At 43.5% G+C, this 27,123-nt stretch overlaps 1 protein-coding gene across 2 annotated transcripts in view; it reads left to right on the top strand.

Annotated features, from left to right (window-relative positions):
- Positions 1 to 26,430, top strand: part of LOC139651440 (microtubule-associated protein 4) — a 113,587-nt gene extending 87,157 nt beyond the window's left edge. The window contains exons 8-18 of one of the 2 annotated variants that reach the window (XM_071528351.1): positions 4,928 to 5,913; positions 6,579 to 6,851; positions 9,447 to 9,636; positions 9,953 to 10,015; positions 12,240 to 12,541; positions 13,230 to 13,286; positions 16,094 to 16,186; positions 17,733 to 17,814; positions 18,374 to 18,486; positions 21,058 to 21,250; positions 21,643 to 26,430. In XM_071528351.1, coding sequence (XP_071384452.1) covers positions 4,928 to 5,913; positions 6,579 to 6,851; positions 9,447 to 9,636; positions 9,953 to 10,015; positions 12,240 to 12,541; positions 13,230 to 13,286; positions 16,094 to 16,186; positions 17,733 to 17,814; positions 18,374 to 18,486; positions 21,058 to 21,250; positions 21,643 to 21,650 — 2,360 coding nt within the window. In that variant the 3' untranslated portion in view covers positions 21,651 to 26,430. The remainder of the gene's footprint in view (positions 1 to 4,927; positions 5,914 to 6,578; positions 6,852 to 9,446; positions 9,637 to 9,952; positions 10,016 to 12,239; positions 12,542 to 13,229; positions 13,287 to 16,093; positions 16,187 to 17,732; positions 17,815 to 18,373; positions 18,487 to 21,057; positions 21,251 to 21,642) is intronic. The other variant, XM_071528352.1, reaches the window with a different exon arrangement.
- Positions 26,431 to 27,123: the final 693 nt, after the last annotated feature.

Below are 27,123 nucleotides of genomic sequence, written 5' to 3'. Positions count from 1 at the left end.
ATGGTGAAAGAGAAAGTGAGATAGAAGTGAAAGAGAAACCTCTGGTATTTATATACATTCTCCTCGTCTGCATTCTGACCGCATGGTGACCGGATCTCTTTTTTTTAGTTTGCACTATTTAAAGCTGTCTTCTATGACTCTTTAGGAGGAGTGATGGCGTTTCCACCCACGCTGATGACGTTTCTTCTGGTCATGACATCCAGACACGGATCGCATTTTGATACCAGGTGTAAATGGAGTCTTGTGAAATTCAAAGAGGAGAAAGAGAGAGAGATGACAAAGCGGAGATGGACAAAAGAGCAGCGTAAAAGGGGGGGGACGGGGGGGGGGGGGGGGGGGGACAGAGTCACAGACAGGAAAGAGGAATATCTTGGTTGATGAGCGTCACCATATTCTTCAGGCTCTTCGACAGTGCTGGCAGATATCAAATGTCTGTCCTAATTAGAGGATCAAGTTGATCTCTGGAGTCCCTTATTGTTTGGAGTGTTGAAAATGAAGGGCCTTGTTTGTTCATCCCCCCCCCCCCCCCACTCATTCCTCTTCTCCTGTTCCCTCTCCCTTTTGTCTTGTCACACCGTCGTCTTGCTGTATTTAGGTCAGTGATTTTTTTTTTTTCCCCCTTTTATGCGGTCATTATATTTTAGTCCACCTATTTGTGCTCCCTCTGTTTTGTCTGACGTCCGGCACATTCCGAGGTCCCGGGCCGCTGTACGTTACGTAAGGCTGCTCGGCTAACAATGCGCTTTTCTGTCTGCTCGAGGCCTTACACCCCAGTTCCCTCATCCTCACTCTCTCTCTTTCTGTCTCGCTCTGCTCTCTCCATCCCTTTCTCTCTCCCTCCCTCTGTCTGTCTTGTTCTCTCTCCCAATCACTCCCCCCCGTTTTGATTCAGTTTGAAGAGCGTTATTGGCATGTGAAGATGTTCCTTTCGTTGCCAGAGCAGCTATACAGCAGTAGCAAATATAAAAAAATAGAACAACAAAACATAGATACTTAGATATATCGATTCTTCTCTTCCTCATCGTGTTCTCTCTATGGCGGTCTCTCTCCCTCTTATCTCTCTCTCTCTCTCTTTGTGTCCACCCACTCAGCTTTAAATCTGCTTATCAATATTTCCCACACCGACTCTGGAGAATCAGGGTGAAGGCCGTCTCTCTCTCTCTCTCTCTCTCTCTCTCTCTGTCTTGCTCTTTCTCTTCCCATCGTTTTCCACCAATCACTCCATCCCCCTCCTCAAACAGCCTCGCTCATCCTCTGTAATCTCTCCTCTGTTTCTCATCTGGACACTGCCAAAAACAACAGGAAACATATTAGGCCAAAGTGGCGTGTGAGGGGGGGGGGGGTTCAGAGCACTTGTAATTGAGGTGTCGGGGGTTAGACCTCGGTGGAGCGAGCAGCCTCATTGTGTTGATGTGAGGGAGGGTGACATGCGCAGAATGGCTAACTATACGCTGCTAAAGAGCATTTCTCTTATCTCACAATGCAGCGGAGGACTTGTAAGATAACGGGACTCTGATGAAAGCTGAGTTGAATTGAATAAATCTTGTTTTTTTCCTGTTTATACTCCATTTTTGCAATATCACAAGTAGCTTTCATCTATTCATGAACAAGCAGGGTTGAGGTCAAGCATTGGTCAGGAGGTGGAGAGTGTTGGGCTGATGAGACGGCCCATGGCACTTGGTTCCTATCAACGGCCCTATATCTGTCCCATGTGCTGTTTCGTAAGTGGTGAAGCCTGGGAGAGAAACCAGAGGCTATTAAAGCGGGAGAGAAAAGCCAAGAAGCCTGTTGATTGTGTGTTATTTCATGAAATGTGTTCTTGAAAAAGGTAGATTGGAAAAAACAGTGCTTTGGTTGAGCTCAGAAGTATCACAGTGGTGCAGAAGTCTGTGACTTAGGCGTCATCAGCAACACTGTGATACTTCTGCAGGGTTGAATACACACAGACGATGGGGAGAGTTCAACGAAAACATTGTTTTATTAATCTTTCTTTAAGGGAACACAGTCCTTTCAAGCACAAACAGTTAACAGGCTGCAGGAGCAACACTTCTTGGGCCAGGTCTCTGTAGCTCCGCTGGCCTCTGGTCTCTCTCCAGGCCTCCCCGCCTGCTAAGAGAACATGGGACAGACAGAATAGGAACGGTAATGGGGATCAGAAATCCCTTGTTGTCTCACTAGGCCTCCCCTCACCTCTCTCCACCTCCTGACCAACACTTAACCTCGCCCCTTCCTATATTTCTGTAATTTCACTATGGTGCCGTGGGCATCAAAATCCAGGTGAGTCAGTCAGGTGTGAGACACTTCACCCTTCTATATTTGTGCCCTATCAAACTTTATCAAGGCGTGCAGCACTTGAGAAAATCATTTTCTACAAATTACGTCTGTTGTTTATTGTGCAGTGTCTACTTTAAGGAATTAAAACTGTGTTGTTAGTCATTTTAACTATGAATCTTTACATATTGGCTCAAACTTTCACACCAACAATCCTCTTCTCATATTCATAAAGAGCTACTCTGTCTACTCAGATCTTTGGCTACTCATGTCAGCATCTGAGGAAAAATCTTGTTTAAATCTCTTGGATGTACACTATTGTAAATACATATCTACCAAAAGATAGGACTTTTTGGTCAAGAATTGAGAACCCTATCTGACATGGATTATGGCTGATGGATTATGGCTGATACTACTACGATATAGCTCGCAAAATCACAAATGCACCGTGGGACTCGTTAGAAGCTGTAGTTTTATTTTAGGAAGCAGATCTGCTCAAGTTGCTATAACAGTGATTCCTCTCGCACTATCAAACAAACATGGACTGGGAATTTGAGGCCTGACCTTCTGAGTCTCTTTCACTTTGCAGGACCTGCGTTCTGCTGACAGAAATAGGTCAAGTGTTTGTCCTTGTTTTTATAAAACTGGCTTCCCTGAGGCTGATAGAGTCACTACTCTGACTGCGTCCAGCTCACCCCTTCATTAGTTCATCCTTACCTGAGGTCAAATGATGCAGACGTTTTTTATTCAGTGAGTCAACAGAAAAAATATCCCATCCTCTTTCGGCTTGTTTTATATTCCATGATATTTTGATTTAGCAGGCCAGCTACATCGTCCAGATTCTGTTATCCAGTCCAGCTACAGCTTTGCTTGTCATCTTGTTTCTTGATTTATTTTTAGTTGTTGTCTGTTTTGTTTGTTTCTTTTTTTTTTTTTTTTGAGTTTGTTTTTGAGGTAGTGTGTTTTGTGCCTTGCATCTCTTCTCATTTCTTCTGTTTGTTTATTCATCAGATTTTATATGTTTTTAATTGCTTTGCTTCCATGTTTTATCCCTTGCACATAAACTAAAGAGTTGACACATCACTTGCAACATTAGAAAAATCAACCTCTATTTTTCCCAGTTCTGCTCAGCCTTATTAGATCTTGTGTTATGTCAGGAGGCATAGTAGTTGGCAGCTACTGTACTACTAGAGACAGAGCTATAATAAATCTACAATGAGCCTGAGGCATCGGTGCAAGTCCAGCGAATACTCCCACTAGCCTGCCAAAGTTTGTCTAACGATACAGTAGCCTGAGGTGGGGTGGTAACCTAACCAACAGACATAATGCTTATTATCATGGTGGCAAGTCATAACATTGGACAGGGGAGGTTGGCAGGAAAGATGGGGGAGAGAGGGGATGACATGACAGGCTGGTGAATGTCAAACCTTTTGGCCTGTGACAAAACCTTTTCAAACTTGTGACCTCTTGACATGGACACTAGCCCAGAATGACAAACTGTGACAGCAAGCAACAACAGTTACAAGGTGAGAAAGATGTAGGAGAGAGGAAGACACAATGTTGGTCAATGAAGGGGTGGAGATGTGTCAGAGAGAGGGAGGAGAGGTGGTAAAACCAGGAACGAGGGGAGATTAGACTGGAAGGGAGAACATGCCTGGATACCTTTGATATCTCACACCCCTCTGTCCATTCTACTTTGTCTGCCTATCATTCTTGTGTATTTGTGTGTGTGTCTGTTTCTGGGTGCCTGTGTGTGTGTGATTAGATGACTAAGATCACACCCAGGAAGACCAGTGTTTCATCTTTTTCCTAGTTGTTGTTACTAATCTTAGCAACCATTAACAGTGACAGTGTTGCATCTATCATCTCTGATCGATTTCTAAACACATACGATAACCAAGCACACAAATGAGTCTACATGCAGGAGCACATGTAGCACAGGAAATAAAAGTGAAAATGAAATTGCCCATCTGTGCATTGAATCTCAAGTGGTACATATTCCTTTTTCAGTTTTTCTAGTATATTTTCAGAAACATATGCTATAATGAAACCTGGAGAAACCTGTTCTTTATTTGGCTTCATATTCTTTTTGTCATACCAATGTTCTTGAGTTCAGCCCAATCCTTGGTCCTTGGCATCATTAGACACCTCTACCTTGCCAGGGTCGATGTCCATCAATATCTTTATCAGACTTTGCCCATAAGATAATTCCACTCGACCCTTCACCCGGGACCACTAGAATTTAATTTAGATTTAATTAAACCTCAGATAACATTGATTCTGCCTATTATTCCGATACCAAAAGGCGATTCATTCCTTTACTGATGACCCATATTGTCCTGTGTGTCTTTCAGGATGAGAGTGACAGTTGTTATTTCCTTGCAGTTACATTTTTACAGGGAGGTGCAACGTTTTTACAGGAAACTTTGTCAAAGCTTACACAGTATGTCGTCAATGTACCATCATGTCTGTATGGTAGTCAGCCTCTTGTAATCACCATTGATGGGTCTTTGCACAAACTCAGACACACACATTATTAATCTCTTAATTCTTGTTTTATGTTTTATTCATTATCTCCCTATAATGTGAAGCCAATTTCAAATTTGCAGCTTAGATTGGGTAATAAAGGGTTCTTTCTGTGTTTTTCTCTCTCCAGTGAAATCAGACAATATGGACAAGGCAGAGAAGAAGGAGGAGAAGCTGGAGGACAGTGTGAAGGTTGTGGACCAGTTTGACCCTCTGGATAAGGCTGAGAAGAAGAATGAGAAGGTGGAAAACACAAGCGCTGAGACTCCAGCCAAGGTGGAGAAAGAGATGGAGAAAGAGACAGAAAAAGAGAGAGAGAAAGAAAAAGAGAAAGAGGCCGAAAAAGAGAGAGAGAAAGAAAGAGAGAAAGAGGCAGAAATAGAGAGAGAGAAAGAGACAGAAAAAGTGGAAGAAAAAGAGAAGGAAATAGAGAAAGAGACACAGAAAGTGGAGTCGATGCAGAAGGTAGAAAAAATTGATAAAATGGACAAGGTAGACAAATCGCCAGAGAAGTTGGAACAGACAGACAAAGTGGAGAAGACAGACAAAGTAGAAACAGTGGACAAGGCAGACAAGGTAGAGAACAAGGATGAGAAAGCAGAGAAAGTGGAAAAGGTGGACAAAGACGAAAAGGCCGACATAGTAGAGAAAAACGAAAAAGGTGAAAAGACTGAGAAGGTGGAGAAGACGGAGATGAGAGATGGCAAAGAGCAGAATGTTGACAAAGTGGAAAAGACCCCGGAGAAACAGCCGACGCCCGTCAAGCTAGACGCCAGTTTTGACGAGCCGAAGAAGCAGCCTGACAAGGAAACAAAGAACAAAGCGGAGGAGGAAGAAACCAAGACGGAAAAGCCTGACACAGACATCGCCAACAAGGCAGACAACGAGGAGAAGGTGGAGAAGCCGGCGGAAAAGAGCGAAAAGGGAGAGAAGCAGGACAAAATGGAGGAGAAAGAGGGTGAAAAAAAGACTGTAGAGAAAAAGGATGAGAAGAAGGACAAGGCTGCGAAAGCAGAGGCAGGTGAGAAGGCCAAAAAACCTGCCAGCAAGCCCGCGGCTAACGGGAGCATCGCAACACCAAGCAAAGACCTGCCAAGTCCAGAGAAGAAGACCAAGGTAGGATGCAGAGCAAACGCTCCTCCAGCCATACTACTGTACCTGTAGAATGCATAGAAGATACTTTGAAAACAAACATGTCAGTAATATGCTAGTGTAGGAGGTAATATGTTAATATGAGGTATGCTAATTTCTGACAAGAAAACCAAGGTAAGTTAAAGGGTGAGTTTTCCTTTATCCATGCTTGCATACTGATTATACTGTATGTATGCACCGACCATATTTTATTTCATCTAATGTAGAAGACTAAGGCAGGACAAAGGACATATTCCAATATTGCTAGTATTGTACTTTTACTCCAAGTAGCATGCTATGGAGAGGTTTAATAACAGAGAAAGCCATTCATCACTCATGCTGCTAATGCATCTGCTACTGCTTTGTTATTGCCTATGTGTACAGAACAGAAAATACTCAGACACATTGAAAGTCATTAATTAGTATTAACATTATCAACTATCTGAAACAACAGACATAATGCTTATTATCATTTTTTTGTACATTACGTTTCATTTTAATTCTATGATTTTATGATTACAGTGTTGCTTGCGCTGCTTTACCCGGCTGCCGTTATCATACGTTTTCCCTGTTTTTCTTTTTTATCCCCCTTGCTTTCCCTCCTTATTTTGCCCTCTATCCATCCTGTGTGTTTCATTCTCGCGGCGCAGCCTGCCGCCGGGGCAACCAAACCGAGTGCCGCAGCCAAAACGCGGCCAAGTTCCGCAACCGCCAGCGGCGGTTCGGCCGCCGCCCCTACTAAACGCCCCGCACCCTCCACCACCACCTCCGCCTCAGCCGCCCTCAGCAAAAAAACACCCACAGCCAAGGCAGCGCCCGCCGCGGCCGCTGGCCCTAAGCGGCCCTCCACCACCTCTTCCAGCCGCCCCGCCTCCTCATCCACCACCACTACCACCACCACTGCACGTGACGTCAAGCCCAAGGTAAGTGCAGGGCCACCGGGTCGGGAAGGGACAACCGGCACAGCTGTCAGTGGCCCATGCAGAACGATCCGCTATATGGAAAACAGAATGAAGGATGCCTGGAGAAAGTTGAGTGGTTAAGCTCCTCGCCTCTGGTACCAGGCTTTTTCTGCTGTCTTCCCTCTGGAGCAGAAATGTTGCCTTTTTGGTTAAATTTATGTTTTAGATTAAGTTCTACTCTCACTCATGTCAACTTTCGTCCAGAGAGTATCTATAATCCTCCAGTGTGAACTTTCCTCTGACAAGGGAAGTCTCCTCGCTTCCATTCTTAACTTGAGCTGTCAGTTTAGGGAAGTGGATCTTAGGGTAATTTCACTGTTAGTCGGTCATGATTCCTGTCCTGAACGCCCCATGCACCCACCTGACTGTCCCACTCAACACAATTTACATTATTCCCTCTGACTGGAGTACCTTGCATACAGTAATGAACAAAGGCTGTTGAAATTACTTGACTTAAATTCCAACTAAAAACAGCATAAAGTTACCTTTACTTATTGATGATGAATGTTAGTGTTTGTGTTAGCAACTCTGGTCATTTACACCCCAACAGCAACGATGCCCTTCTTGCTGTGGCAGTAATATTACATAAGATCCTGAATCTCTATAGTAAGATTTTCTCCTTTCTGAACTTGGCTTTCAGTAAGCTCTGGTGTCCAAGGTGCTGAGTGTTCATTCACTGGGGATTATACCTACAGGATTCCTAAATTAAAGGTTGGGTGATATGGAGGAGGAAAGAGGGAGAAAGAGGGAGGGACCTTGGGCTGTTTGCATTCATCACCTTCCCCAAGGAATTTAGGGATTCAGGCAAGGCCACTAGTTCAAGGATTCACTGACACTACTACACCTTAGTATTGCACATTACTTGAACCCCGCTCCAACGGTGGGTAGGTCAGAGGTCAGTCAAACAAGGTACCTTATTAGGAAGGTTCCTAGTTAGGTGTCAAGGAAGAAGGAAGTTACCTTCTGAATGAGACAGAGGCAGCGACTTGAACCCAGGTCCTCTGGTTGAAGGGTCTCACACACTAGGCCACCCTGCCGTCCCAAACTGAGTCATTTGTGAAGCACTACACAAGTCTCAGATTTAGAAGTATTATTTTTTTTCACCCTCAGTGGACAGAAGTTGACATCTATGTCCAACGATGACAGGACCAGAGCAGACCTGAAGGGTTTGGATCAGGTTGAACTGCATTTCTCACTTACCTAATTGGGTTGGAGTTGGGTTGGAGTTCAAAATATGAAAAATTTAAAAAAAAACATTGTTAAAATGTCTAGTCTTACTGACTTTGAGCACACAAAATCTATTTTCCCCTTGGTCTGGGACAGAAATTCTTTGAGTTGGGAATTTGACCATCTGGTCTGCGCTGTCTCACAGTAGTTTATTATAACACTCTAATGAATCTTGGTCAAAGGGGACAGCTTGAGGGATGGGAAAAATACATGCTGCATATGAATGAAAGAGGAAATGAATCTAAGCAGGGGATGCAGGAAAAGAAAAGCTGTTTTCCGTAGGAAGGTTCCCTTGGGCACTGGAAGGAGTCAGAAACATACAATAGTGCATTCTCTTTTATGTACCAAGACCCACCAGCAGTGCTCTCGCTGTAGTGCATGTATGATGTGCAGACGATACTCAACTCAGACAGCCAGGGATTGTTCAAAGGCACAATACTTGTGCAATATTTTTCCTTTCGTGACATTTATTACTTCTTATGGAAAATTCCATAGAAGCATCTGGCAATGTATAATAGATATTCTTTCTGCAGTAGAAGCATATTGTAAGGGTAAACTTTTCAACTAATTCAAAACCTTGCTTGACGAGATCAATGGCGCTCAATCAATATCATATTACTGTGGCTTCAGCTCTCTTCTATCCCAAGGACAAATATCTAAAACATAACTTTGCGTTAAGTTGTATTGATTCATTGATCGATTTCTGTCAGCTCTTAATGCATTTGGCCTCCTCGTGCCTTGGAAAGACCCCTCAGCCTTATAGCGCCCTCTGTTGGTGGCCTCTTTAGCTGTAACCAGTGTGAGGAGTGATAAATGTACAGCCTTTATTTAGCTTATCAGTCCCCTGAGGTACAGGGTGAGTCAGTTCAGCATGGCCAGTCCGTTGGGGAATGGCTCAGCTGTATGTAGAGCGTGGCATCATGCTAGGGATTGGGGGGGGGGGGGGGGGGGAATGCAGCATGCAGCTTGGCCCTGAATGAAATCTGCAATCATTGAGGACTACCTTGAACCCGGTCTACATCACACGAGCACTGGGGGCAAAATCTGTGACCTAAATTTCTGAATGAACTCGATGAACATTCGCCTGAACTGACGAACGGCAGCCCGACAGTGCAGGAGTCGTATTATGACCCACTTTTGTACTGCCAGCATTTGTTTTGTTTATGATACACAATGCACTTTTTTTTTCTATTTAATTTTGCCTTCATTCCTCCATCTTGGCTGTTTATCGCTCACCTTCCTGACAAGACGTCTTAACTCTGCCTTTAGTCTCTCCTCTAGCTTCCCAGGTCTCATATTCTTTTTTTTTTTCTTTCTCCTTTTTCGTAGACGACCACAGAGAAGCGCGCCCCTGTGCCAAAGGTCAGCACTGCCCCCCCAGCCCGAACCGGCACCACCACCACCACCACCACCGCCAGAAACGGCACTGCAACCACAGCGGCCAGTAAAACCGCTACATCAACGCGCACAACGGCATCTACCCGCACTGCTACCACCGCTGCGGCCAAAAAGCCCCTGGGTAACACACACACTCACACACATATACACATGTGCACACATAACACATGCACATATAAAAATGCACATTATTTAGCTGATGTAGAAATGACAAACAACAACTTTTGTGACCCAACTGGAAAAACAGCCACATGAAGATAGTTTTGTTTGTTTTTATTGAATCAAAAAGGTGCATTTAGATCATTTTCTGATGTAAATAGTTCTCCTGTACAGTCAAATGAGGCTGGGTTTATGATGTTGGGTCACGTTTCTTATTAATTTCTGTGCACATTCATTCACACATATCTTCCATTGCAACATAACTATGTGTGTTTCAGCCTCTAAGACGGACAGTAAGCCAGGAGAGGAGAAGAAGCCCGGCACTCTGAAGACAACTGCAGGTACTAGAAAGCATCTCCTTCCATTGTTATACATGCACACATGGAGGCAGACAAAAACCCACAGGAAATAGTGAGGTGACACTCACTTGAAGCCACTTATTTTTAGGTTGTCGGTGAACCAAATCTATCTCTCTCCTCTCCCTCGCTACTTGCTTGGTCTCACCACTCTTCTCTCCTCTATCTCCTCCTTCCAACTGTCATTACAACCTCTCCATCTTCTCATCTGAGTCTTGTAGTATTTGCAGAATAATTCCAAGTGTTTGTCTTTATCTGATTTGAGTACCATATCCAATATTTAATATAAGTCCAATATTGGCAAACAAATATATTGGCAAACCCCACCCATCTGGTACTCCAAGTAGGTTAAAACAAATGCTAAGAATTGCAACTACCATGTGACCCTGGCCTGCTCTCCCTCTCTCCCTCTGTCTTTTTGTATATATTTCTGTCTGCTTTCCTCTCCACTCTCCTCTAATCCTTTCCTCTGTTTTGCCCGTCCTCTCTCTCTTCCCACACAGTCGCAGCTCTGCGCCTCCTGTAGAGAGATTAGTTAACATTATGGCAACAGGAGAGCTCTCAGCAGGAGTGTGACCCACAAAGTCACACTGCAACACACACTGTCCAGCCATGACAATGCCAGGAAGACTCGGAGAGAGAGGCTTTATTGCTGAAAAGCCCTGCAAAGTTAAAAACCTTCACCACAGCAATCTGTGGATTACTGTCCCCTTGCCGCTGACAGGAGTTTGCCGCTCCTGCTGATACAGCCTCGGGTTGTTTAATCTGCCGGGGCTCAAATGCCAAGAAAAATTACTCTTTAGAAACATGGAGGCAAGGGGGAGGATTTCCTCACTTTAACATGTCTTAACATGGGCCGGGGATATAAGTCTCTCAGGGAGGGTTGGTGTTAGGACACGTGAGGTTCATGGTCCCACAGCAGTCAAAAGAACGACCTGACAGATCACAAATGTGACTTGACAGAATTTAATTCATGGAGATGTTGCACTGTGGCAATGCACTTGGGATAAAGTGTGCTGTCATTGCATTTTAATCAAAGCCTCTGATGGGATATTTATCTGATTCAGTTCAATTCAATTATTGTCATTCTGCCTTCAAGTGCCCAGTGAAACAAACGAGTAAAAACGAGACAGTACTACTGTAAATGATACAGTGTAAGTGCAACAATGCATTGGTAGTAAGTTGAGTTTCATGTATTGTAGTAATCAGAATTAGAATTTAAGTACTGCAGTATTAACAGCAGTAGTGTAAGTGAATGATACAAAGTAATTCAAGCATGATTGCATAAGAGAATCACAGTATTCAGGTGTTAATCAGCAGGGATTACGAGGTGCATGGGATACATGGGAAAAAGTTGTTAATGTGTATCCCCATTAACAACTTTTTATATGAGTGATTCATTTACATTTTATCGCAGAGTCTGTTGCTTCTGTTTTAGGCGTGTTGTTTATTGATCTGTGTTGGTTGATCAGGCTAAGGGTTCCTTAAGTAAAAAATGACACAAGCTTGGTATTACAAAAAAGAGAGCAAATTATACATTTTGCATGACATTCTAGACATGATGCATTAATGGATGATTTACTCAGTCAGCTATAAATAGTTCTCTGATGCACATATCAGTCTTGTTGGCTGAGCCACTTACTTTTACGCTGGCTTTTCAAACAAAAGTGGATCAGAGCTGACAATGAGATCTCTAAGAGTAGACTAAGTTCAATATGAAAATAGATATGAGTGAAAGAAGATGCCATACCTTTTATGTGTGCAAGAGAGAGTTTGTTAATGCTTAGCCTAGATGTTGGGAGTCATTGGAAATTTTGAATATATTATCAAACCCATTATACTTGGGTTTGATATATTGGTCAGCTTCACAGACAAAACGGCTTGAAACGGGCAATAAGCTAGTTTTCACTTGTTTAACTTACCATTTCTTGTCCAGTGTTACTGAGAACTGTGGGAAAGCCAGGTCAGTGTTTTCATTGGTAAATGATGACACATCAATAAACATTCTCCCCTCTCCCAGTCTCAGTAAGTGAGTTTGGGTCAAACTGGTTTATGGTGTTTCTTGAAGCAAATTGAGGTATAAATCAGCAATTACCTGAATTTCATTATTGAATATATTGAAAATATAGAGGATCTAGTCTGTAAGTTATCATTTTGCCAATGAATTTCAATGAAACTCTATATAACTCAAGAAATCCACTCCCTCCAGCCGACTCCACCAAGCCCAAGACCAGCGCCGCCCGCAGCTCTGCTTCCGCCTCCGGCTCCACCGCTGCCCCCCGCGCTCGCACCGCTGCCGCCAAACCTGCCACGGCTTCCTCCGCCACGGCATCAGAGAAGAAGCCCCCGGTGCCCCGCGTGCCCCGGGCCGCTTCCTCCACCGCGACTACCACCACCACCAGCACCACCACCAGGACCACGGCTCGCCCCAGCACGGCGCCGGACGTCCGTAACGTCCGCTCTAAGATCGGCTCTACAGACAATATGAAGCACCAGCCTGGAGGAGGGAAGGTAGGCGCTGCTGGTTGTGCTGGTTATTCTGTTTCCCTTCTCTTTAACTCTTTTGCTTTGCTCAGGTTTGACAGTCAAGCCCGGTACAACTTTCACTGACTCATTCTTCCTTACATCTCTTACTCATTCCTCTACGCACTCGTTTACTACCATTTCACCCTCTCTTCTGGCCCTTCATGGTGCCCTTGTTGAAACACTTACTATCTAGCATGCTAAATAAACACCATGTGGACCTATTGGCAGAAAACACGGCGCCACCAGAAAGACCCTTTGTGGCCTGTGTAGAAGCATGCGTGTGAGAAAAAGGCAGAGGAAACTTGTTTCTTTGGAGCAAGAGGAGCGCCTGTTCTTCCTCTCCTCCAGCTCCTAAAATCCTTCCCCTTTTCTGTCAAGTTTTCCTCCTCCTGTTTCTCCGTCCTTTTTCTCCTCGACCGTTTTCTATCGTCTCTTACTATTTTACCTCCTTTTCCATCTCTTACTCCTATTGCTATCGCTTTCCTTCTCCTCATCCTCTACATTCTCCTCTACCCCTTCCTCCTACTCGTCTCCTGCTTCTCTACCTCAACCTTGTATTTCTCCTTCATCCTCGTCATCCAAACACAGTATTTTATGCTCTCACCTCCACCTCCTCCTCCTCTGTGTTGTTGTGGCGTGTTGTTGTTGACCCAGGGTGGGCTTGTCTCCCCAGGTGTCTTCTGCCTCTCAGAACAGGGGTGACGCCTCCAAAGACACCAGCCAGGGCAAAGTGAGTTCCCTCCCCATCGTCCCCACCACGATCACACACCTCCCATCTCTCTCTTCTCTCTCTCTCTCTCTGTTCAGACATGTTTTGCTATTTCCCTTATACTGCCTTTCATGTTATGTTCTTTGTCATATAAACTGACTGGCTACTCTTTTTTCAGCTGTACAGTTTCTCCACAAACCACAAGGCAACTCATAAATTGTGGTTGCTATATTCCATTCATTGTCATTGGGATGAAGGATTGCAGGCACTCGTCTATATGCTAGAATATAACTAATTGGATGTTAACTCCATATCATCTCCATTATCTTCCATTTCAATTCTGGCCAATGAGGGCACTAGCCCAGACTGAAATTTACTAGCCATAGGCTTGGGCAAGCAATGCGTCCATCCCGTATTGCCACACAGTTTAAAACTCATACACATTTACTCACTCGTCTTCTATTACAGCCGTTGCTTCGCATTCTCCATCTGGATTCAGACAGAAATACAGACAGATCTCTGGAGACACTGAACAAGTGTAATTAAGTGACTGATGAATGATTATTCCTGCTTCCCAATTTAGAAAGCTGCTTCAAGGGCTGTGTAACTTTGGTTACAAATACAGGATTTAACCTCCATGAAAGTTGACAGAAGAAACATTGCATCATATGAAGGAGCAATTTTTAGATGGATTGAACTGACTGTGAAAGAGAAGCTCCCAGTCCGGTTAGAGCACTATGCCATTAACTAACCCTGACCCAGGGTAAAGTTGCTATTGACTGGGATTCGCTTTACCAATAAAACCTTTAGCAATGACAAATTACATTAGAAATGAGAAAGCTGACCTAGAATCAGTAGCTCAGGTCATCATCACCCTACACTCTTGCCTTTGGTTCCATTTCATGGTACAGATCCCATCAGGGGCCGTTTCTAGTAGCCATTTTCATCTCTTTCATCATTCCCAAATCAATTAAAACCATTTAATTGATTTGGAAATGCAAAATGGCCCCAGAGGATGCAAACTTTTGCTCCTCCCCTTCCAGACTAACACAAGGCTCAGATCTAGAATGGGTAGAATTCCTATTCAAATCTGTGTCCTTCAGTTCCCATGGTATCGATCCCCGCGGGCCGTCCAGGTACTTGCAGGGAGCAGCTAAGTTACTGGAGAAGCCTATTAGCATCACAAAGTTATAAATTCTTAGATTTGAAAGTCTTGACAGCAGAGACGGACAAAGTCGGAATTTACAAAATTATAAAATAGATGATTGAATTTCCGTCACATAGATCAAAAAAATGTTTGGGTGGGAATCTATGTGGAAGGGGACTAGTGTACCCCCCACAAGAGGGTTTTCCTCATTTAGATCCCTCTTCTCAGTGTGTGTAGGGGTTAAAGGAGACGTGTCCAAAATGTGTCCATTCTCCCCATTGTAGTTCTATGGTACAGCCAGACAGCCAAGAGTCCAATTAGATAGTTGTTATACTGCAAAACAGGCAGCTGATACTTTCTCAAGTAGTTAGAGTTGGCTTGCCCTCAAGTAGCTAACTGTCTGGCTGTAAAGTAAATTGGCGAACCCTGACACAAGGTTGTTCCGAGTCCTTGCACAGCATACAGTAATTTAAGATGTTGGCACAGGGGGGCACACATACACACAAATACATAAATACAAGGATGCGTGCAAAGACAGACAAACACACACTCACTCTGTCGTATACACACAAGAAGTCCAGAGAGGTCTGCTCACTGAACTGTGGTGTTACTGCAGCAGCTGCTAAGGCTCTCTATCTCCCTAATTAAACCACCATAATGACACCCAGAGGAACCACACTGGCTGTCATGGGACTGAGCTGTGGCCTACTACCGACAAGTCTGTGCGTGTGTGTTTGAAAGAGTGTGTTTGCTATGATTAACCTTAACTCAAAAACCTACTCATCACAACTAACATGAATATATCATATTTCTCTGTCTGATTGGGGTTTGGTCTGTTAGCTCCAGCAGTTCAACTGAAATGAAACCATCACAGTGTGATTTTGGTTTTGCGTCAGTCTGTGTAAAGGTCTAGTGTGCTCGACACGATAAATTGGTTCATCAATACGGCAAGGCCGCCGCGTGAAAGAGAAACACATTTTCATTAGGGTTATGGTTAGCTGGTTGACATGAATACATACTGATTATGATTCTGATTCGCCACCTTAAGGGGCAATACATATTATGAGGGTCCGGTGGATTATTCTGGACACAGGGACAGGTGTTTATGTGTTGCGTTGCATGTGTGTGCACTATAAAGAACCTCTGTGTGGCCTCCAGCAGCTTCTGCTCTCCTTTTCTCCAGACCTGCGTGAAACAGTACTTGAATACCTTTCAAGTATTTTACAAACATAAGGAGCACTTGATTTCTCTTACTTGTAACATCCAGGCAGCTCAATTGCCTGGCAGTTGAAATCAAGCGCACTTCAAATAATTAAAATATTTGAAGCCATATTCAAATATACTTTTGCCCAGGTGATTGTTCCTTTCTCTGCCCCCCCCTGTTCTTTCCTCTCTAACCCTAACTGTGATGGTGATTCCTCTCCTCTCCTCTCCTCTCCTCTCCTCTCCTATCCTCTCCTCTCCTCTCCTCTCCTCTCCTCTCCTCTCCTCTCCTCTCCTCTCCTCTCCTCTCCTCTCCTCTCCTATCCTCTCCTTTCCTCTCCTCTCCTCTCCTCTCCTCTCCTCTTCTCTTCTCTTCTCCTCTCCTCTCCTCTCCTTTCACTTCCTCTCGTGCCATCCCCCCTCCCCTCCCCTTCTCCCCTCTTCTTTCCCCTCTTGCTGCTATACTGTGTCCATATAGGTTCAGGTAGTCTCCAAAAAGCTGGACTTCAGCCACGTCACCTCGCGCTTGGGCTCCAAGGACAATATCAAGCATATTCCTGGTGGAGGGAAAGTAAGTACTGCCCAGCCCGCGACCAGTGCTCGTACACACTGGCTGACTTGTCAAACGTTCTGACTTGATGAAGATCCATTCACTGTCGAAGAACGTTGGCACCTTAAACAGTGGAGATGGAAACGAGAGTCACCATTAGGCAGGCATCTACAATTGGATAAGCATATGTACTTTTTTTATATTGGATTTGTGGAAAATCAACAGGGCCAAAAGTTGAGTGGAAACTCATAGGAGAAGTGATTTTTTAAGAGGTAAAAGGCAGGGTTAGTATGTATGCTATAATCCCCTCAACGCTCCACTGGAAAACGCCCGCTGTTTGCACGGCCTTGACCCACAGCAAGTTATACAAGTATAAATTAATGGATGACACACACCATTGGCCAGCAAGGGCTCAGAGGGAGCATCCCTGACTGCGGCTGTGGAGGACGTGACCTTGCCATATAGGCACTGCATGATTCACGACTACAAGAACGACAGTGCAAACATGAAATATCATGTTTTCGTCTCTTCCTCGCTCCTGGGCCACGTAGAAAATGAAGTCAAATAAGTGGAGCAGTAACGGCGTCCACTGAGAGTAGAAACAAATGCAGACTTTGTCTTAGTCTGACAGTAGTTCCTTTATTGGTGCCAACATGAGTATGTTTTAGATTACAGTCAGTAGATTGGAACTACTCAAGGCCTCCAAAACACAAAGTGCTGCTCTTGTTTGGACCCTTGGAAGTAGAAGGAGCTGTATGTATTGGACAATTGGACAGCATGCTAGCAAACCTCAAGTACCAGTCCTTCCCCAGAACCTGTTTCACAGTCCCAATGCTTCCTTAGTCCCTTCCTGTCTTGTCCTGCCCTGTTACTAACTTACTAAACATCAGTCGAGCAATCAAACACCAGCTTTACCTGTGTTACCTCTGACCTTTCACAAATACTGGGCTCCGATTGGCTCTCTCTCCACAAAGTCTTTCTGCTTTGATTCTTCGAGGACAGTATTGTCACAGAGAGCTAAAATTGGAATTGTTCACTTCTGAAATGTCTCACAGGCAAGGCATCACAGACTTGCCCTGCAGATGTGTAAACCTAATTCTGGTCCCCTGATATAATACTGTCCTCTCCTGGGCTTCTTCTTTTGGTGTGTTGCACTTTTATTCTGAGCATTACAGGGAGACCTGGCCACATTGACAGCGCTTGCACAATATTATGTCACCACATAGGATTACAGAGGCAGATATTGTAATGCATTTTATGATAAAAGTGTGTATTTCATAAATGGAAGGCTGGAAGAGGTTTCCTAATGCCCCGGTCTTCGCCATGTGTCTGGACTCTCCCAAAAGCAGCTCAGCACAAGATCATCCATGTCAACTGACCTATGATGGAAGTAACATGATCTTAAAATGACAATTCTAATTTCTCTTGTTTGTCTTTGCCTGTGGGCACCTGCCACAATATGGAGGATGGAGAATCCATTGTACAATGCCTTTTTTGGAAACCCAATCCATTATTTTGATATGTGATGAAAGTGATGAAAAAGTCTTGTTTGACATTTGTTTGACAGGTGCAGATACTCAACAAGAAGGTGGACCTGAGTAAGGTGACGTCGAAGTGCGGCTCCAAGGACAACATCAAGCACAAGCCTGGTGAGGCGCTGCTGGGAAATGTTGTTTTGTCCCTCCTATATTTCTCAAGGCATCAGCATTTTATTTAGGATTCCAGGCTCAAATGTTTTGTGGGATGATTGCAAATACTGCAATACTCCATACTCACAGACATTTGTCCCGCAATGTTGGTGTGCGTGCGTGCGTGCATATATAGTGAATATGAAAAGTCTACACACCACTGCTATTTTGTATTACCTTGTGGTCTGGAATGAAACCCATTAAATCAGACTTTTTTTCTCTTTTATTTGAATATTTTATCCAGGAAAGTCAGTGGAAAAACAAACGATGTATTAACAATGGAAAAGTAAAACCATTGTTGTACAGTAAGCATGCACGCCCCTTACATCTGGGGGCTGTATGATTATTTTACTAGAAGCCTTTTGTTTTTACCTTGATGTTGCTGTTTACTATTGCAAAAAGGTTGATATCCACTTTAAACATGTACATGGAAGTGTGTGTGTGAGTGTGTGTGTGTGTGTGTGTGTGTGTGTGTGTGTGTGTGTGTGGTCATCACACTAACCACATGTGTGTCCTGTAGGCGGTGGCGATGTGAAGATCGAGTCCCACAAAACGAACTTTAAGGGAAAGGCTCAGCCCAAAGTGGGCTCCATGGACAATCTGGGCCATTCACCTGGCGGAGGAAACATCAAGGTGAGATTATCCCTCCAAAAGACTTCCTTTAGTCTGTGTTCACACTATTCTGCTCTCTACAAACTGCCAGTGTCTTCTTTGCACCTTGCGTCTTTTCAGGCAGAGCAGAGAACTTTCTGAAGTAGAGATCCGGTAAACATTTTAGAGGGGACCACATGACTTGGACCATATTGTTTTTGTGGTCCAACCAATCACAACAAAGATGAGGCAGGTTTCACAGTACATTGGCAAGTGACAGTTCACAACATCAACAACAACCAGAATGAAAAAGCGGAAAGTGGCAGTAGAAATGTTAGTCGAAGTTGTTACTCTGACCCTAAAGAGTCATTATGGAGAACATGTGTTGTGGGAGTTCCACAACCTGTTTTTCATTATCAGCATAAAATGCAGTTGAGGCAGCGATCTTTTGACTAAAAGCAGGCTAGTGTGAACACAGCCATATTAATCTAGTATATGCTCACTGTCAGTCTGGTCTCTATAACAACAGGTCAAGGCCCTAAATTGACTGTGGCCTACTCCTAATGGGTCCTTGCATGGCAAATGCTACAGTGTTTTCATAAGCCTATGACCTGTGTCCCAGAATGAGAGAATAAATTTCACACATGGGTCCCGCATCTGCAAAAGCTTCACTGACCCCTGGTCTTTGGTACAGTAATAGTAAAAGTGAGCAGGTGGTTATGTAATGTTTTGCGCTTGCCTGTAAAAGTCATGCAGTATTATAACTGCAGGAGTTTGAAAATGGCTCATGCTATGCTGTCACATTTATCTCACCTCCCGCTCCTGGCCGTCTTCACTGTACTGTCTGGAAAATGTCTTATGTCTTACGAAATACTAATGGAAAGCAAACTTTATTCATTAGATTTTGAATAGTACAAAAATACCTTGTCCAAAGCACTGTTACATCTGAGAAAGAAGTCACCCTCTTATATTGTAAATTGTCAGTACTGTGCTTTTGATATTTTTTCAATGCATTGTGGAGACCTGTTAAACTGGTCAGCCTGGAAAGCCTCTGTCTCTTAATTTTGTGTGCGTCTGCATGTTTATATATAAAAATGTGTCAGTTACAAATTAGGAAGGTATTTGTGGATAAAGAGAACATTTTGCAGGTTTTTCATGCTTGTCCTCTTTCGCCACTGTGTTCATAACAACATTGAAAAGATGCCGGGTGGCTTCCAGCTACAGTCATTGATGATGACAGCATGTCACACGCCACCTGCAGCAACTGAAAACATCTCAAACCCCCGAACCCTCCGCACCCCCATTTGGTTCCCCTCCTCCTGACCCTCTGTCCCTCCGTTGTGAAATCATCTGGATGTTCCCCTGCAGCGCTGACCTCGGCTCTGTCCAGCACATTGAGCGAGACACTGGGGGAGGATGGGCAGACAGAGAAAGGATGTAGGCATTAAGGGATGTAAAGCATAGCTCTCCATAGGTGATAAAAAAAGATGGGGGATGGTCATGGATTTCTAAAATATAACAGGGATTTGACTGAGACAAAAGGAAACCACCATAGTACCTCATGAGGATTGGATGATTGTGTGGGAGGGGCTTGCCAACACGAGGAAATCAAACATTCGAGCCAGTGACAAGATCTGATATGATGTCACCTGTCCCCTCAGCCTATGGCAGCCCATCTGTGTGTCGTGATCACTGCATGATGACATCCTTTGTATTGTATCACACACTGCTTTGCATGCCCTGTCTGAAGAAGATCACTCATCATCTCCACCGTCCCGCTTAGTGAGGACACTTTCACATAAGAATGCCATAAGAATGGCATTCACATAATAATGAATGAATTCATGGAGAGAGAATTTTTTCTCAGTGTTTTGATATGCAAGTTAACTAAAGTCTATTTTACAAAGGCTTGAGATGTTTTCCAACAACAACAACAACAAAAATCTCATATTTTATTGTTAGTCTGTGTTCAAAGTTTAAAGCCATGTGGGGCTTCTTAATTGTTCCTTTACATAGTTTCCACTGGGTTTCATTACAATGTGTTTCTAGTGCCATCTGCTGTTAGTCTGTAGTAAGTAGTCGGTAGTAAATAGTAACACCTGAATTAATTTTACATTTCTTTCATCTAAAGTAAAATAATGACATTCAAGCATTTGTATAGATATATAAGATTGTACATAAATGTTTGTGGTTCAGGAAAACTATCATTTCTGCACCTTTTTCTACACATTGTGCTCTGCATCTGCTTTTTTCTTATGTATTGCCTTGTTTTGCAATTTATTTTGTTCTATTATTACATCCATCAGTCATGTTCAGTTATTTTGTTGGTATGTCATACAGTTCAGTTATTTTTGTGGTTGTAATTCCATCCTCTCACCACCTCAGCCTGGCTCCAGATCTTATAGGTTCTTAGCAAACATCTAGCTTGCCAGATATTTGCAATCCCAATCTATCTACCCAAATCATTTGTTAATCACTTACCATCAACAATATTCTATATTTTAAAAAGACAACAGTATGTAGTTATGGGGATCAGCTGAAGCAGTACAGATTTGGAGCCAGGTTGTTCCATCCCATCCCCACCGATTGACACGCCCTGCTATGTGTTTCTAGGCTGAGGGGGCCCAGGAGACAACAGAGGGGAATGGGACTCCCCTGAGTGGCACACCGGCCCCGGCCCCAGGCTCCGAGCCGGGGCAAGCAGGGAGCCCCGCTGCCCAGGAGAATGGGCTGAAGGAGGGGGCCCCCTGTGGTAGCGAGGGCCTCGGGGAGCCCCAGGGTCTGGACTCGCGCATCCCAGAGACAAGTAAGTTTGTGTGTGGCCAGGCTCATCTGCTGTCTTTCTAGGGTCTGGTTTCCAAATGGCAAACGGCAAAGGTACCTTGACACCGAAAATAAACTCTTTCCAATGGCTTAAAAATGGAACCAAGGTTTTTTCGAGAGAGCTAAGATGCTTTAGAGAAAGCCTACTCTCTCCCCTACCCCTGCTTGATTAACCTGGGTTTTCCCCCCAAGTTCTTCCTCCTGCTAGACATCTGCAAGGCTACAAATATATTTATAGGATATAAGTGTTTCTCTCCTCAATTGAAACAGAATTGTTCAACATAAAAGACTTTGTGGTTTGTACTGTATTCACCATGTTCTCTCCAGTCCGAAGCACCTGACCACACCATCATTTTTTGACTTCTTATTTTGCAGGCATCTAATTCTGCTATCCCTCTGCCCTCCTCATCTCAACCCCCTCGACATCACCTACTCCCCCTCCCCACCTTTTTCCCCCTTCTATTTCCTATCTCTCTCTCTCTCTCTCCCTTTCTCTCTCATCTGCTCTACTCTTCTCCCCACTTTCTTTCCAACCTCTCTGCTGCAGATTGAGTCTTTCAAGCTCAACTTCCGCGAGAACGCCCGCTCTCGCACGGACCACGGCGCCGACATCATCACCTGGCCAGCCCCCCAGGGCGACAACCCCCACCAACACCCCTCTCCGTTGTTCCCCCACCACCACCACCCGACTCCTCGCAGTGTCTCCCTCAACGAGTCCTTGGCCTCCGCAGGCTGCCTCAGCTCCCCCTCCGCCCCCTGCCTGCAGCATCTCCAGGGGGGCGACTGTAGCCCTCTAACAGGATCTTGACCTCCTTTCGCGCCCCGATCAACTCCTCACAGCCAACTTCATCCTTAACCTCCCATTGCAAATGTGTGACTCAAGATTGCCCCTTGCTGGTATTATGATCCAACTCCACCACTCTGCTGTCAACGTCATACTGTCAGGCTGTCGTCAATACATAAGCATCCCTTTCTCTCACGTGTGACATCATCATCATGCGCCATCTCGATAGTTGTTGCCCCTTCTCCCCCTGCGCTACTGCTGACCCCTCCTCCCCCCATTTATCTGGCTGAGCTGACTGTATATAGACTGAGCTTGGGGCTGGGCGGGAATACATGAAAGGATGGCAAGTTATTCTCTGATATTCTGGTTGTTGTATTCATCTTCATCGAGCCGGTTGTCCTGGAATCACTGGTTCCAGTTGGATCCTCTGTACACAGACTGGTGGTGGGCTTCACTCTCTTGGACCCTCTGTCATCTCTCCCACAAGTCCTTAACAACAACAACAGTGCTGTCAACTGACCACCACTTCACTATGGAAAACCCTCTTGGACTCACCTGTGGCTTCTGTATGCTAAGTCAAATGCATAGCGTCCCTTTTGCTCATGACCGTAGGGGCTGTCGGTTCCCAGTAACCATTGACTCTTTGCTTCTAAACGTTGGCACACTACTCGCTCATTGTCCATCTCATCCACTTCCTCACTCTCTGCCCGCGTTTCCAGACTCCTCTCTCTTCACTATCCATTATAACAGTTCTCACCCTAAACAAGCTGACAAACAAACAAAAAAAAATGCTAGACTACTAGTAGGCTGTTTGAACCGTTTTAGGCTATTTAACTCTCTTTATTCTCTGTGTTTGTGATGATGTGTTTGAGTGAATAATACTGTAACAATGAACTTTGGTGTTCTGTTCTGATCTTACTTATTTTCTCTCTTTCTCGACTTCTTCTGGTTTCTTTTTCCTCGTCGTTTTATTTTGGTTTTAAAAAAAGGTTTTATTTATTTATTGTATGTTTCTTCTTGTATAAGCAATACAGCGGATGGTCTTTTGCCGATAGCACTCAGAAACTGTTGGAAACACGCACAGGTTTGTCTAAACTGAGGCACACAGTGATGAGGGAGATGACATTCAGAAGGAGGAGGAATGTGTTGAAGGAGGTGTTGCTAGAAGGAGAGGGGTGAAGGAAAAGGATAAGTAACACTTGAGGCATATTGTACTTTTATGGCAAAAGAGATGTTTCAAACAGTGAGCAGAAGACATGTTTCAACCTGAATGAATCTAAAATACAAGTATACAAGTTTTTACTGAGCATGCAGTCCGGAGGGAGATGTGGAAGATGTCTAAATGCTGTGGAAGTGTCTCTGAAGTGGAAGGAGCTGTGTGTCTTGTATGTGCCTCCTGTCCTGCTTACCTGAAAACTATACTAAACTAGGATGATGCAGGCTCACGCCTAACTCTGCTGAGCGCCTCTTTGTGGAGAAACTGACAGAGAGAGAGAGAATGTCATAGTTCACAAAACAGAAATAAATGGTAGGAGCCACCTGGTATTGCTGTGGATATTCTGTAGATCAAACTGTTCTGGTAGTTGTGAGTAGTCATGGTTGTTGTCCCATTTCAGGTGTTTTATGAGGGTTACGGTAGCATGTTTTTTGACAGTTGACAAAACACAAGCTTCAACTGGATACAAGAAGATCTACAAGGTGTATTCAATACTTTTCTTGTCAGGGTTTTGGCAGTGGAACATGATGTGGCTTATCCTCTACTCTTGTAGCAATGTATTCAACTGTTGCCTCCAATTGCCTTTATAATGCATGGCTGGATAAAATAATATCATGCCCAGAGCTGAATGCCTATGTGCATTATGACTTGCAGTGTTGTGGTTTAGTACTGTACGTCTATCCTCGGGGCAATCCTAGTCAGTTGATCTAGTATTTTTCCTTGTTACTCAGATGATGATTTTGAATGGTGATGGGCAGGGAGATATAGCGTTTGATGGTAGTAGTTTCACCTTTTAATGCCGCAGACACACTTGTTGCAAACATACCAAGATGAACTATTCATGGGATTCTAGACAAAAATTCTGATTTAGTATATTAAGCTATTATCCCAGTGATTATCCAGCTACAGAAATCGCAAACCTAGTAAAACTGATTCTGCACATTGTCCATTAGCCAGCAATTGGCCAAACTTTGATTATAGTGCTATAACTCAGAGATCAACAATGAATAAAATGAACTTCCATTAAGTGTGATCATGGCAAAAGCATTACCAGAGATTCACCATATTACCCCTGGGAATTAATAAACTATCTATCTATGTAGATTGAGTAGATAAACAGTTCTGAGAGTTCATAGGATTTATTCACTTTTAAAGTCACAGCCCCTTTCACAGCCCCCTATCGATACCATTTGATTCAAATTGACACTTTAATGTTGATTCAAAAAGGAGAAGCATGGAAACAAATCAGTTGCACCTTAATGCTTGAATATATCAAAGAAGTTCACTGTGATGGAGTGGTGGTATTTGATTAACGGTTGAAATACCCCTGGATATTAACAAGTGACTCTAAATTACTTAATTATGAAGGAGCGTTGCACATGCTCTCATGAACAGAGCAATAAACTGAATGAAAGTGCCCTCCCCTTTCCTCTTAGTTATGAAACACTGCTCAAGTCCATATTCAAGATAGTTATTATTTTGTTTTGTTTTGGAATGGAGAAAGTATCATCCCTTTAAATTTGAGAAATAATCAGTAAAGCCAACCAAGCAAGATCCGGGTGTTTCGACGGATATGGGCAATAACTTTTAATGATTGAAAGAGTATTTTTTGTTCTGAAAGTGGAAGTGTTTTAGATGTCGGAAAGCTTTCAGTCCAGTCCAGGATCGAGTCTTGGTGAAAAGAGCAGCTGTCACCGTGGATTGCAGAACTGCTTTGCTTGTGCCACGGTTCTCGCCGAACTAAATTTTTCCTCGTGCCTGTCCACAGCCATGTTTGATCTTTTGCTTTTACCCCAGGGCTTTTACTTACCACTAGCACTCTTCTGAGATTGCACACGGATGTATATAGATATTTGACTGTTTATGCACTCTGTATCACCACCGGAACAAAATCAACAGCAACGACAACTACAGTAGCAACAACAGCAGGGGGTTATAAGGGTATTAAGAATAGCTTTTATGTCCATGTACCTTTAATGGTTTAATGGTAGGAAGTGTTTTATCATGACTATTATGACTATTATTCTGATTATTATTATGAAATTATTATTATTGAGCAAGTCTGCCTTTTTCATAAGAAAGGGGCCGCTGAAGTGAAAGAATGTCTTTTGAGATATAATGTACTAAAGACGTGACACTTTTGTATATGTATTTATCGTTGTGTTCCAGTAGCCTCATGGTGGTTGTGCTCGAAAGCGTTGGAGGGGTTTCACTGTGGGGAGGTTGGAGATTCTCTTGGGGAGGATGCGCACAACAAGATTTTAGAAAGTCAGGTTGAAAACCCTGAAAACAGATTTTCTTAAAGGCAACAGCGGCTCAATTTAGAAATGTTTGAGCGGCAACATTGAGCTTAATAAATTCAAGACATTTTCAACAAAACTTGCAGTGTGCATCTGCCCCGAATAACAACACTCACTCAAACCTTTAAAACATGCCCGCAACCCCAGTCTTAAGAGTTGAAAATAATATTCTGATTAGCTGGCAAACGTCTCTTGATATTAACATTGCAGGATACAGTGACCTCTGCAGGTTGGTATGAAAACAGAGCAAGGCAGGGTGGGACTGAAGCTGATGCATCTGAATCACATTACACTGTATGTTACACAGTGGACCAGGGGATTTCTTGTTAAAGCAGGACGTGGGTGTAGAGGTCAGTGTATAGGCCTGTAATTTGGGAGTAGTGTTGCCCAGCATATCAATCCATATTGGTCACAACAACACAGCAATACACTCACACACACCCGCCCTGGAGAGTCACACACATCCGGACCCTAACACATCCTTGTTTAAGGTTAAGAAGACTAACTGTAGCTGTCAGGTTTGGCTTGTGTATTAAAGGCTCCTCAGTAATCTATCCAGGAGCGTCGTAGAGCTGCATCTACCGCTAGCGCACACATACCCGACATGCAAGTATACTACTAGTTAATAACACCTACTGCACCTACAGAGCATGCAGAAAAAAAACGATGGGTTGTGTTAGGTAGACTTACTATGTCATTTGCAGAATTTCCTCATTGTTTTGTTTTTTGTTTTTTCTTTTTTTGTTTTTTTTTTCCATTAATTTTGAATTTTATTTTTTGGTTTGAAAGAAGTGTTTATTGTGATTACTTGTTAATTAGTGATGTGATTATTAAACATGAAATAAAATGGATAAAAAACTGTTCATCATTAGACTTGTGTCTTGGTTTACATTTCAACTTTCCTTGTCTATCATACCATTTAGGAAATGTTAAAGCCAGTTATGAGCCATGATGTATACAGCTCTGTTTTTGGCTGAAGACAAACATACACCACTCACTGAAACAGTTGTCAGACAAAGTTGTTTTTTGGGGGGTTTTTTGCTATAATATATCAGATAAGAGTGATCGTGTCCTGATCAAATCGCTATTTTCTCTACTCTAGACTTAACATTTTACTGCATTTGATCATATGACATAACTAATATGATATTTGCAATTACGATTTGACACAAGTCTGGTCTTCACTCAAGTCTAGACTTGGGAGCCAAGCTGACCGACACTGGGACTTGAGCTCAGGTCCTCCATTTCAAAGGTGGTCTTTCTAACCACTACCCACCCAGCCACAATATGTTTTGGCCAGGTGGGATTTAGCTGCTCACATTTACCTTGTATAATCAGTATGATGTGAAGTCCAAATTAAGTGTGAAAATGTTAAATACTGTATAAAGTATCATCTTTTTGCTGTTAGCCCCAGGGTGAAAAGTCAAATCTTCCCTCCACTGGCCAGAGAGGCTGGTGAATTCAAATTTTCAGCCACAGAACAATGATGTTAATCAATAAAAGTGGTTTTGTGCTTATGAAGTGCTAAATAGGAAACTAAGATAAACAGTGCCCTC

This window comes from Centroberyx affinis, unplaced genomic scaffold, assembly GCF_046629955.1.
Source record: "Centroberyx affinis isolate AG114_WGS23_722 - 3 ecotype Tasmania unplaced genomic scaffold, CSIRO-AGI_Caff_v1 ptg001667l_1, whole genome shotgun sequence".
Classification (NCBI taxonomy): Eukaryota; Metazoa; Chordata; class Actinopteri; order Beryciformes; family Berycidae; genus Centroberyx; species Centroberyx affinis.
The sequence above is the reverse complement of the archived record's forward strand: the minus strand, read 5'-3'. Positions and strand labels throughout refer to the sequence as shown.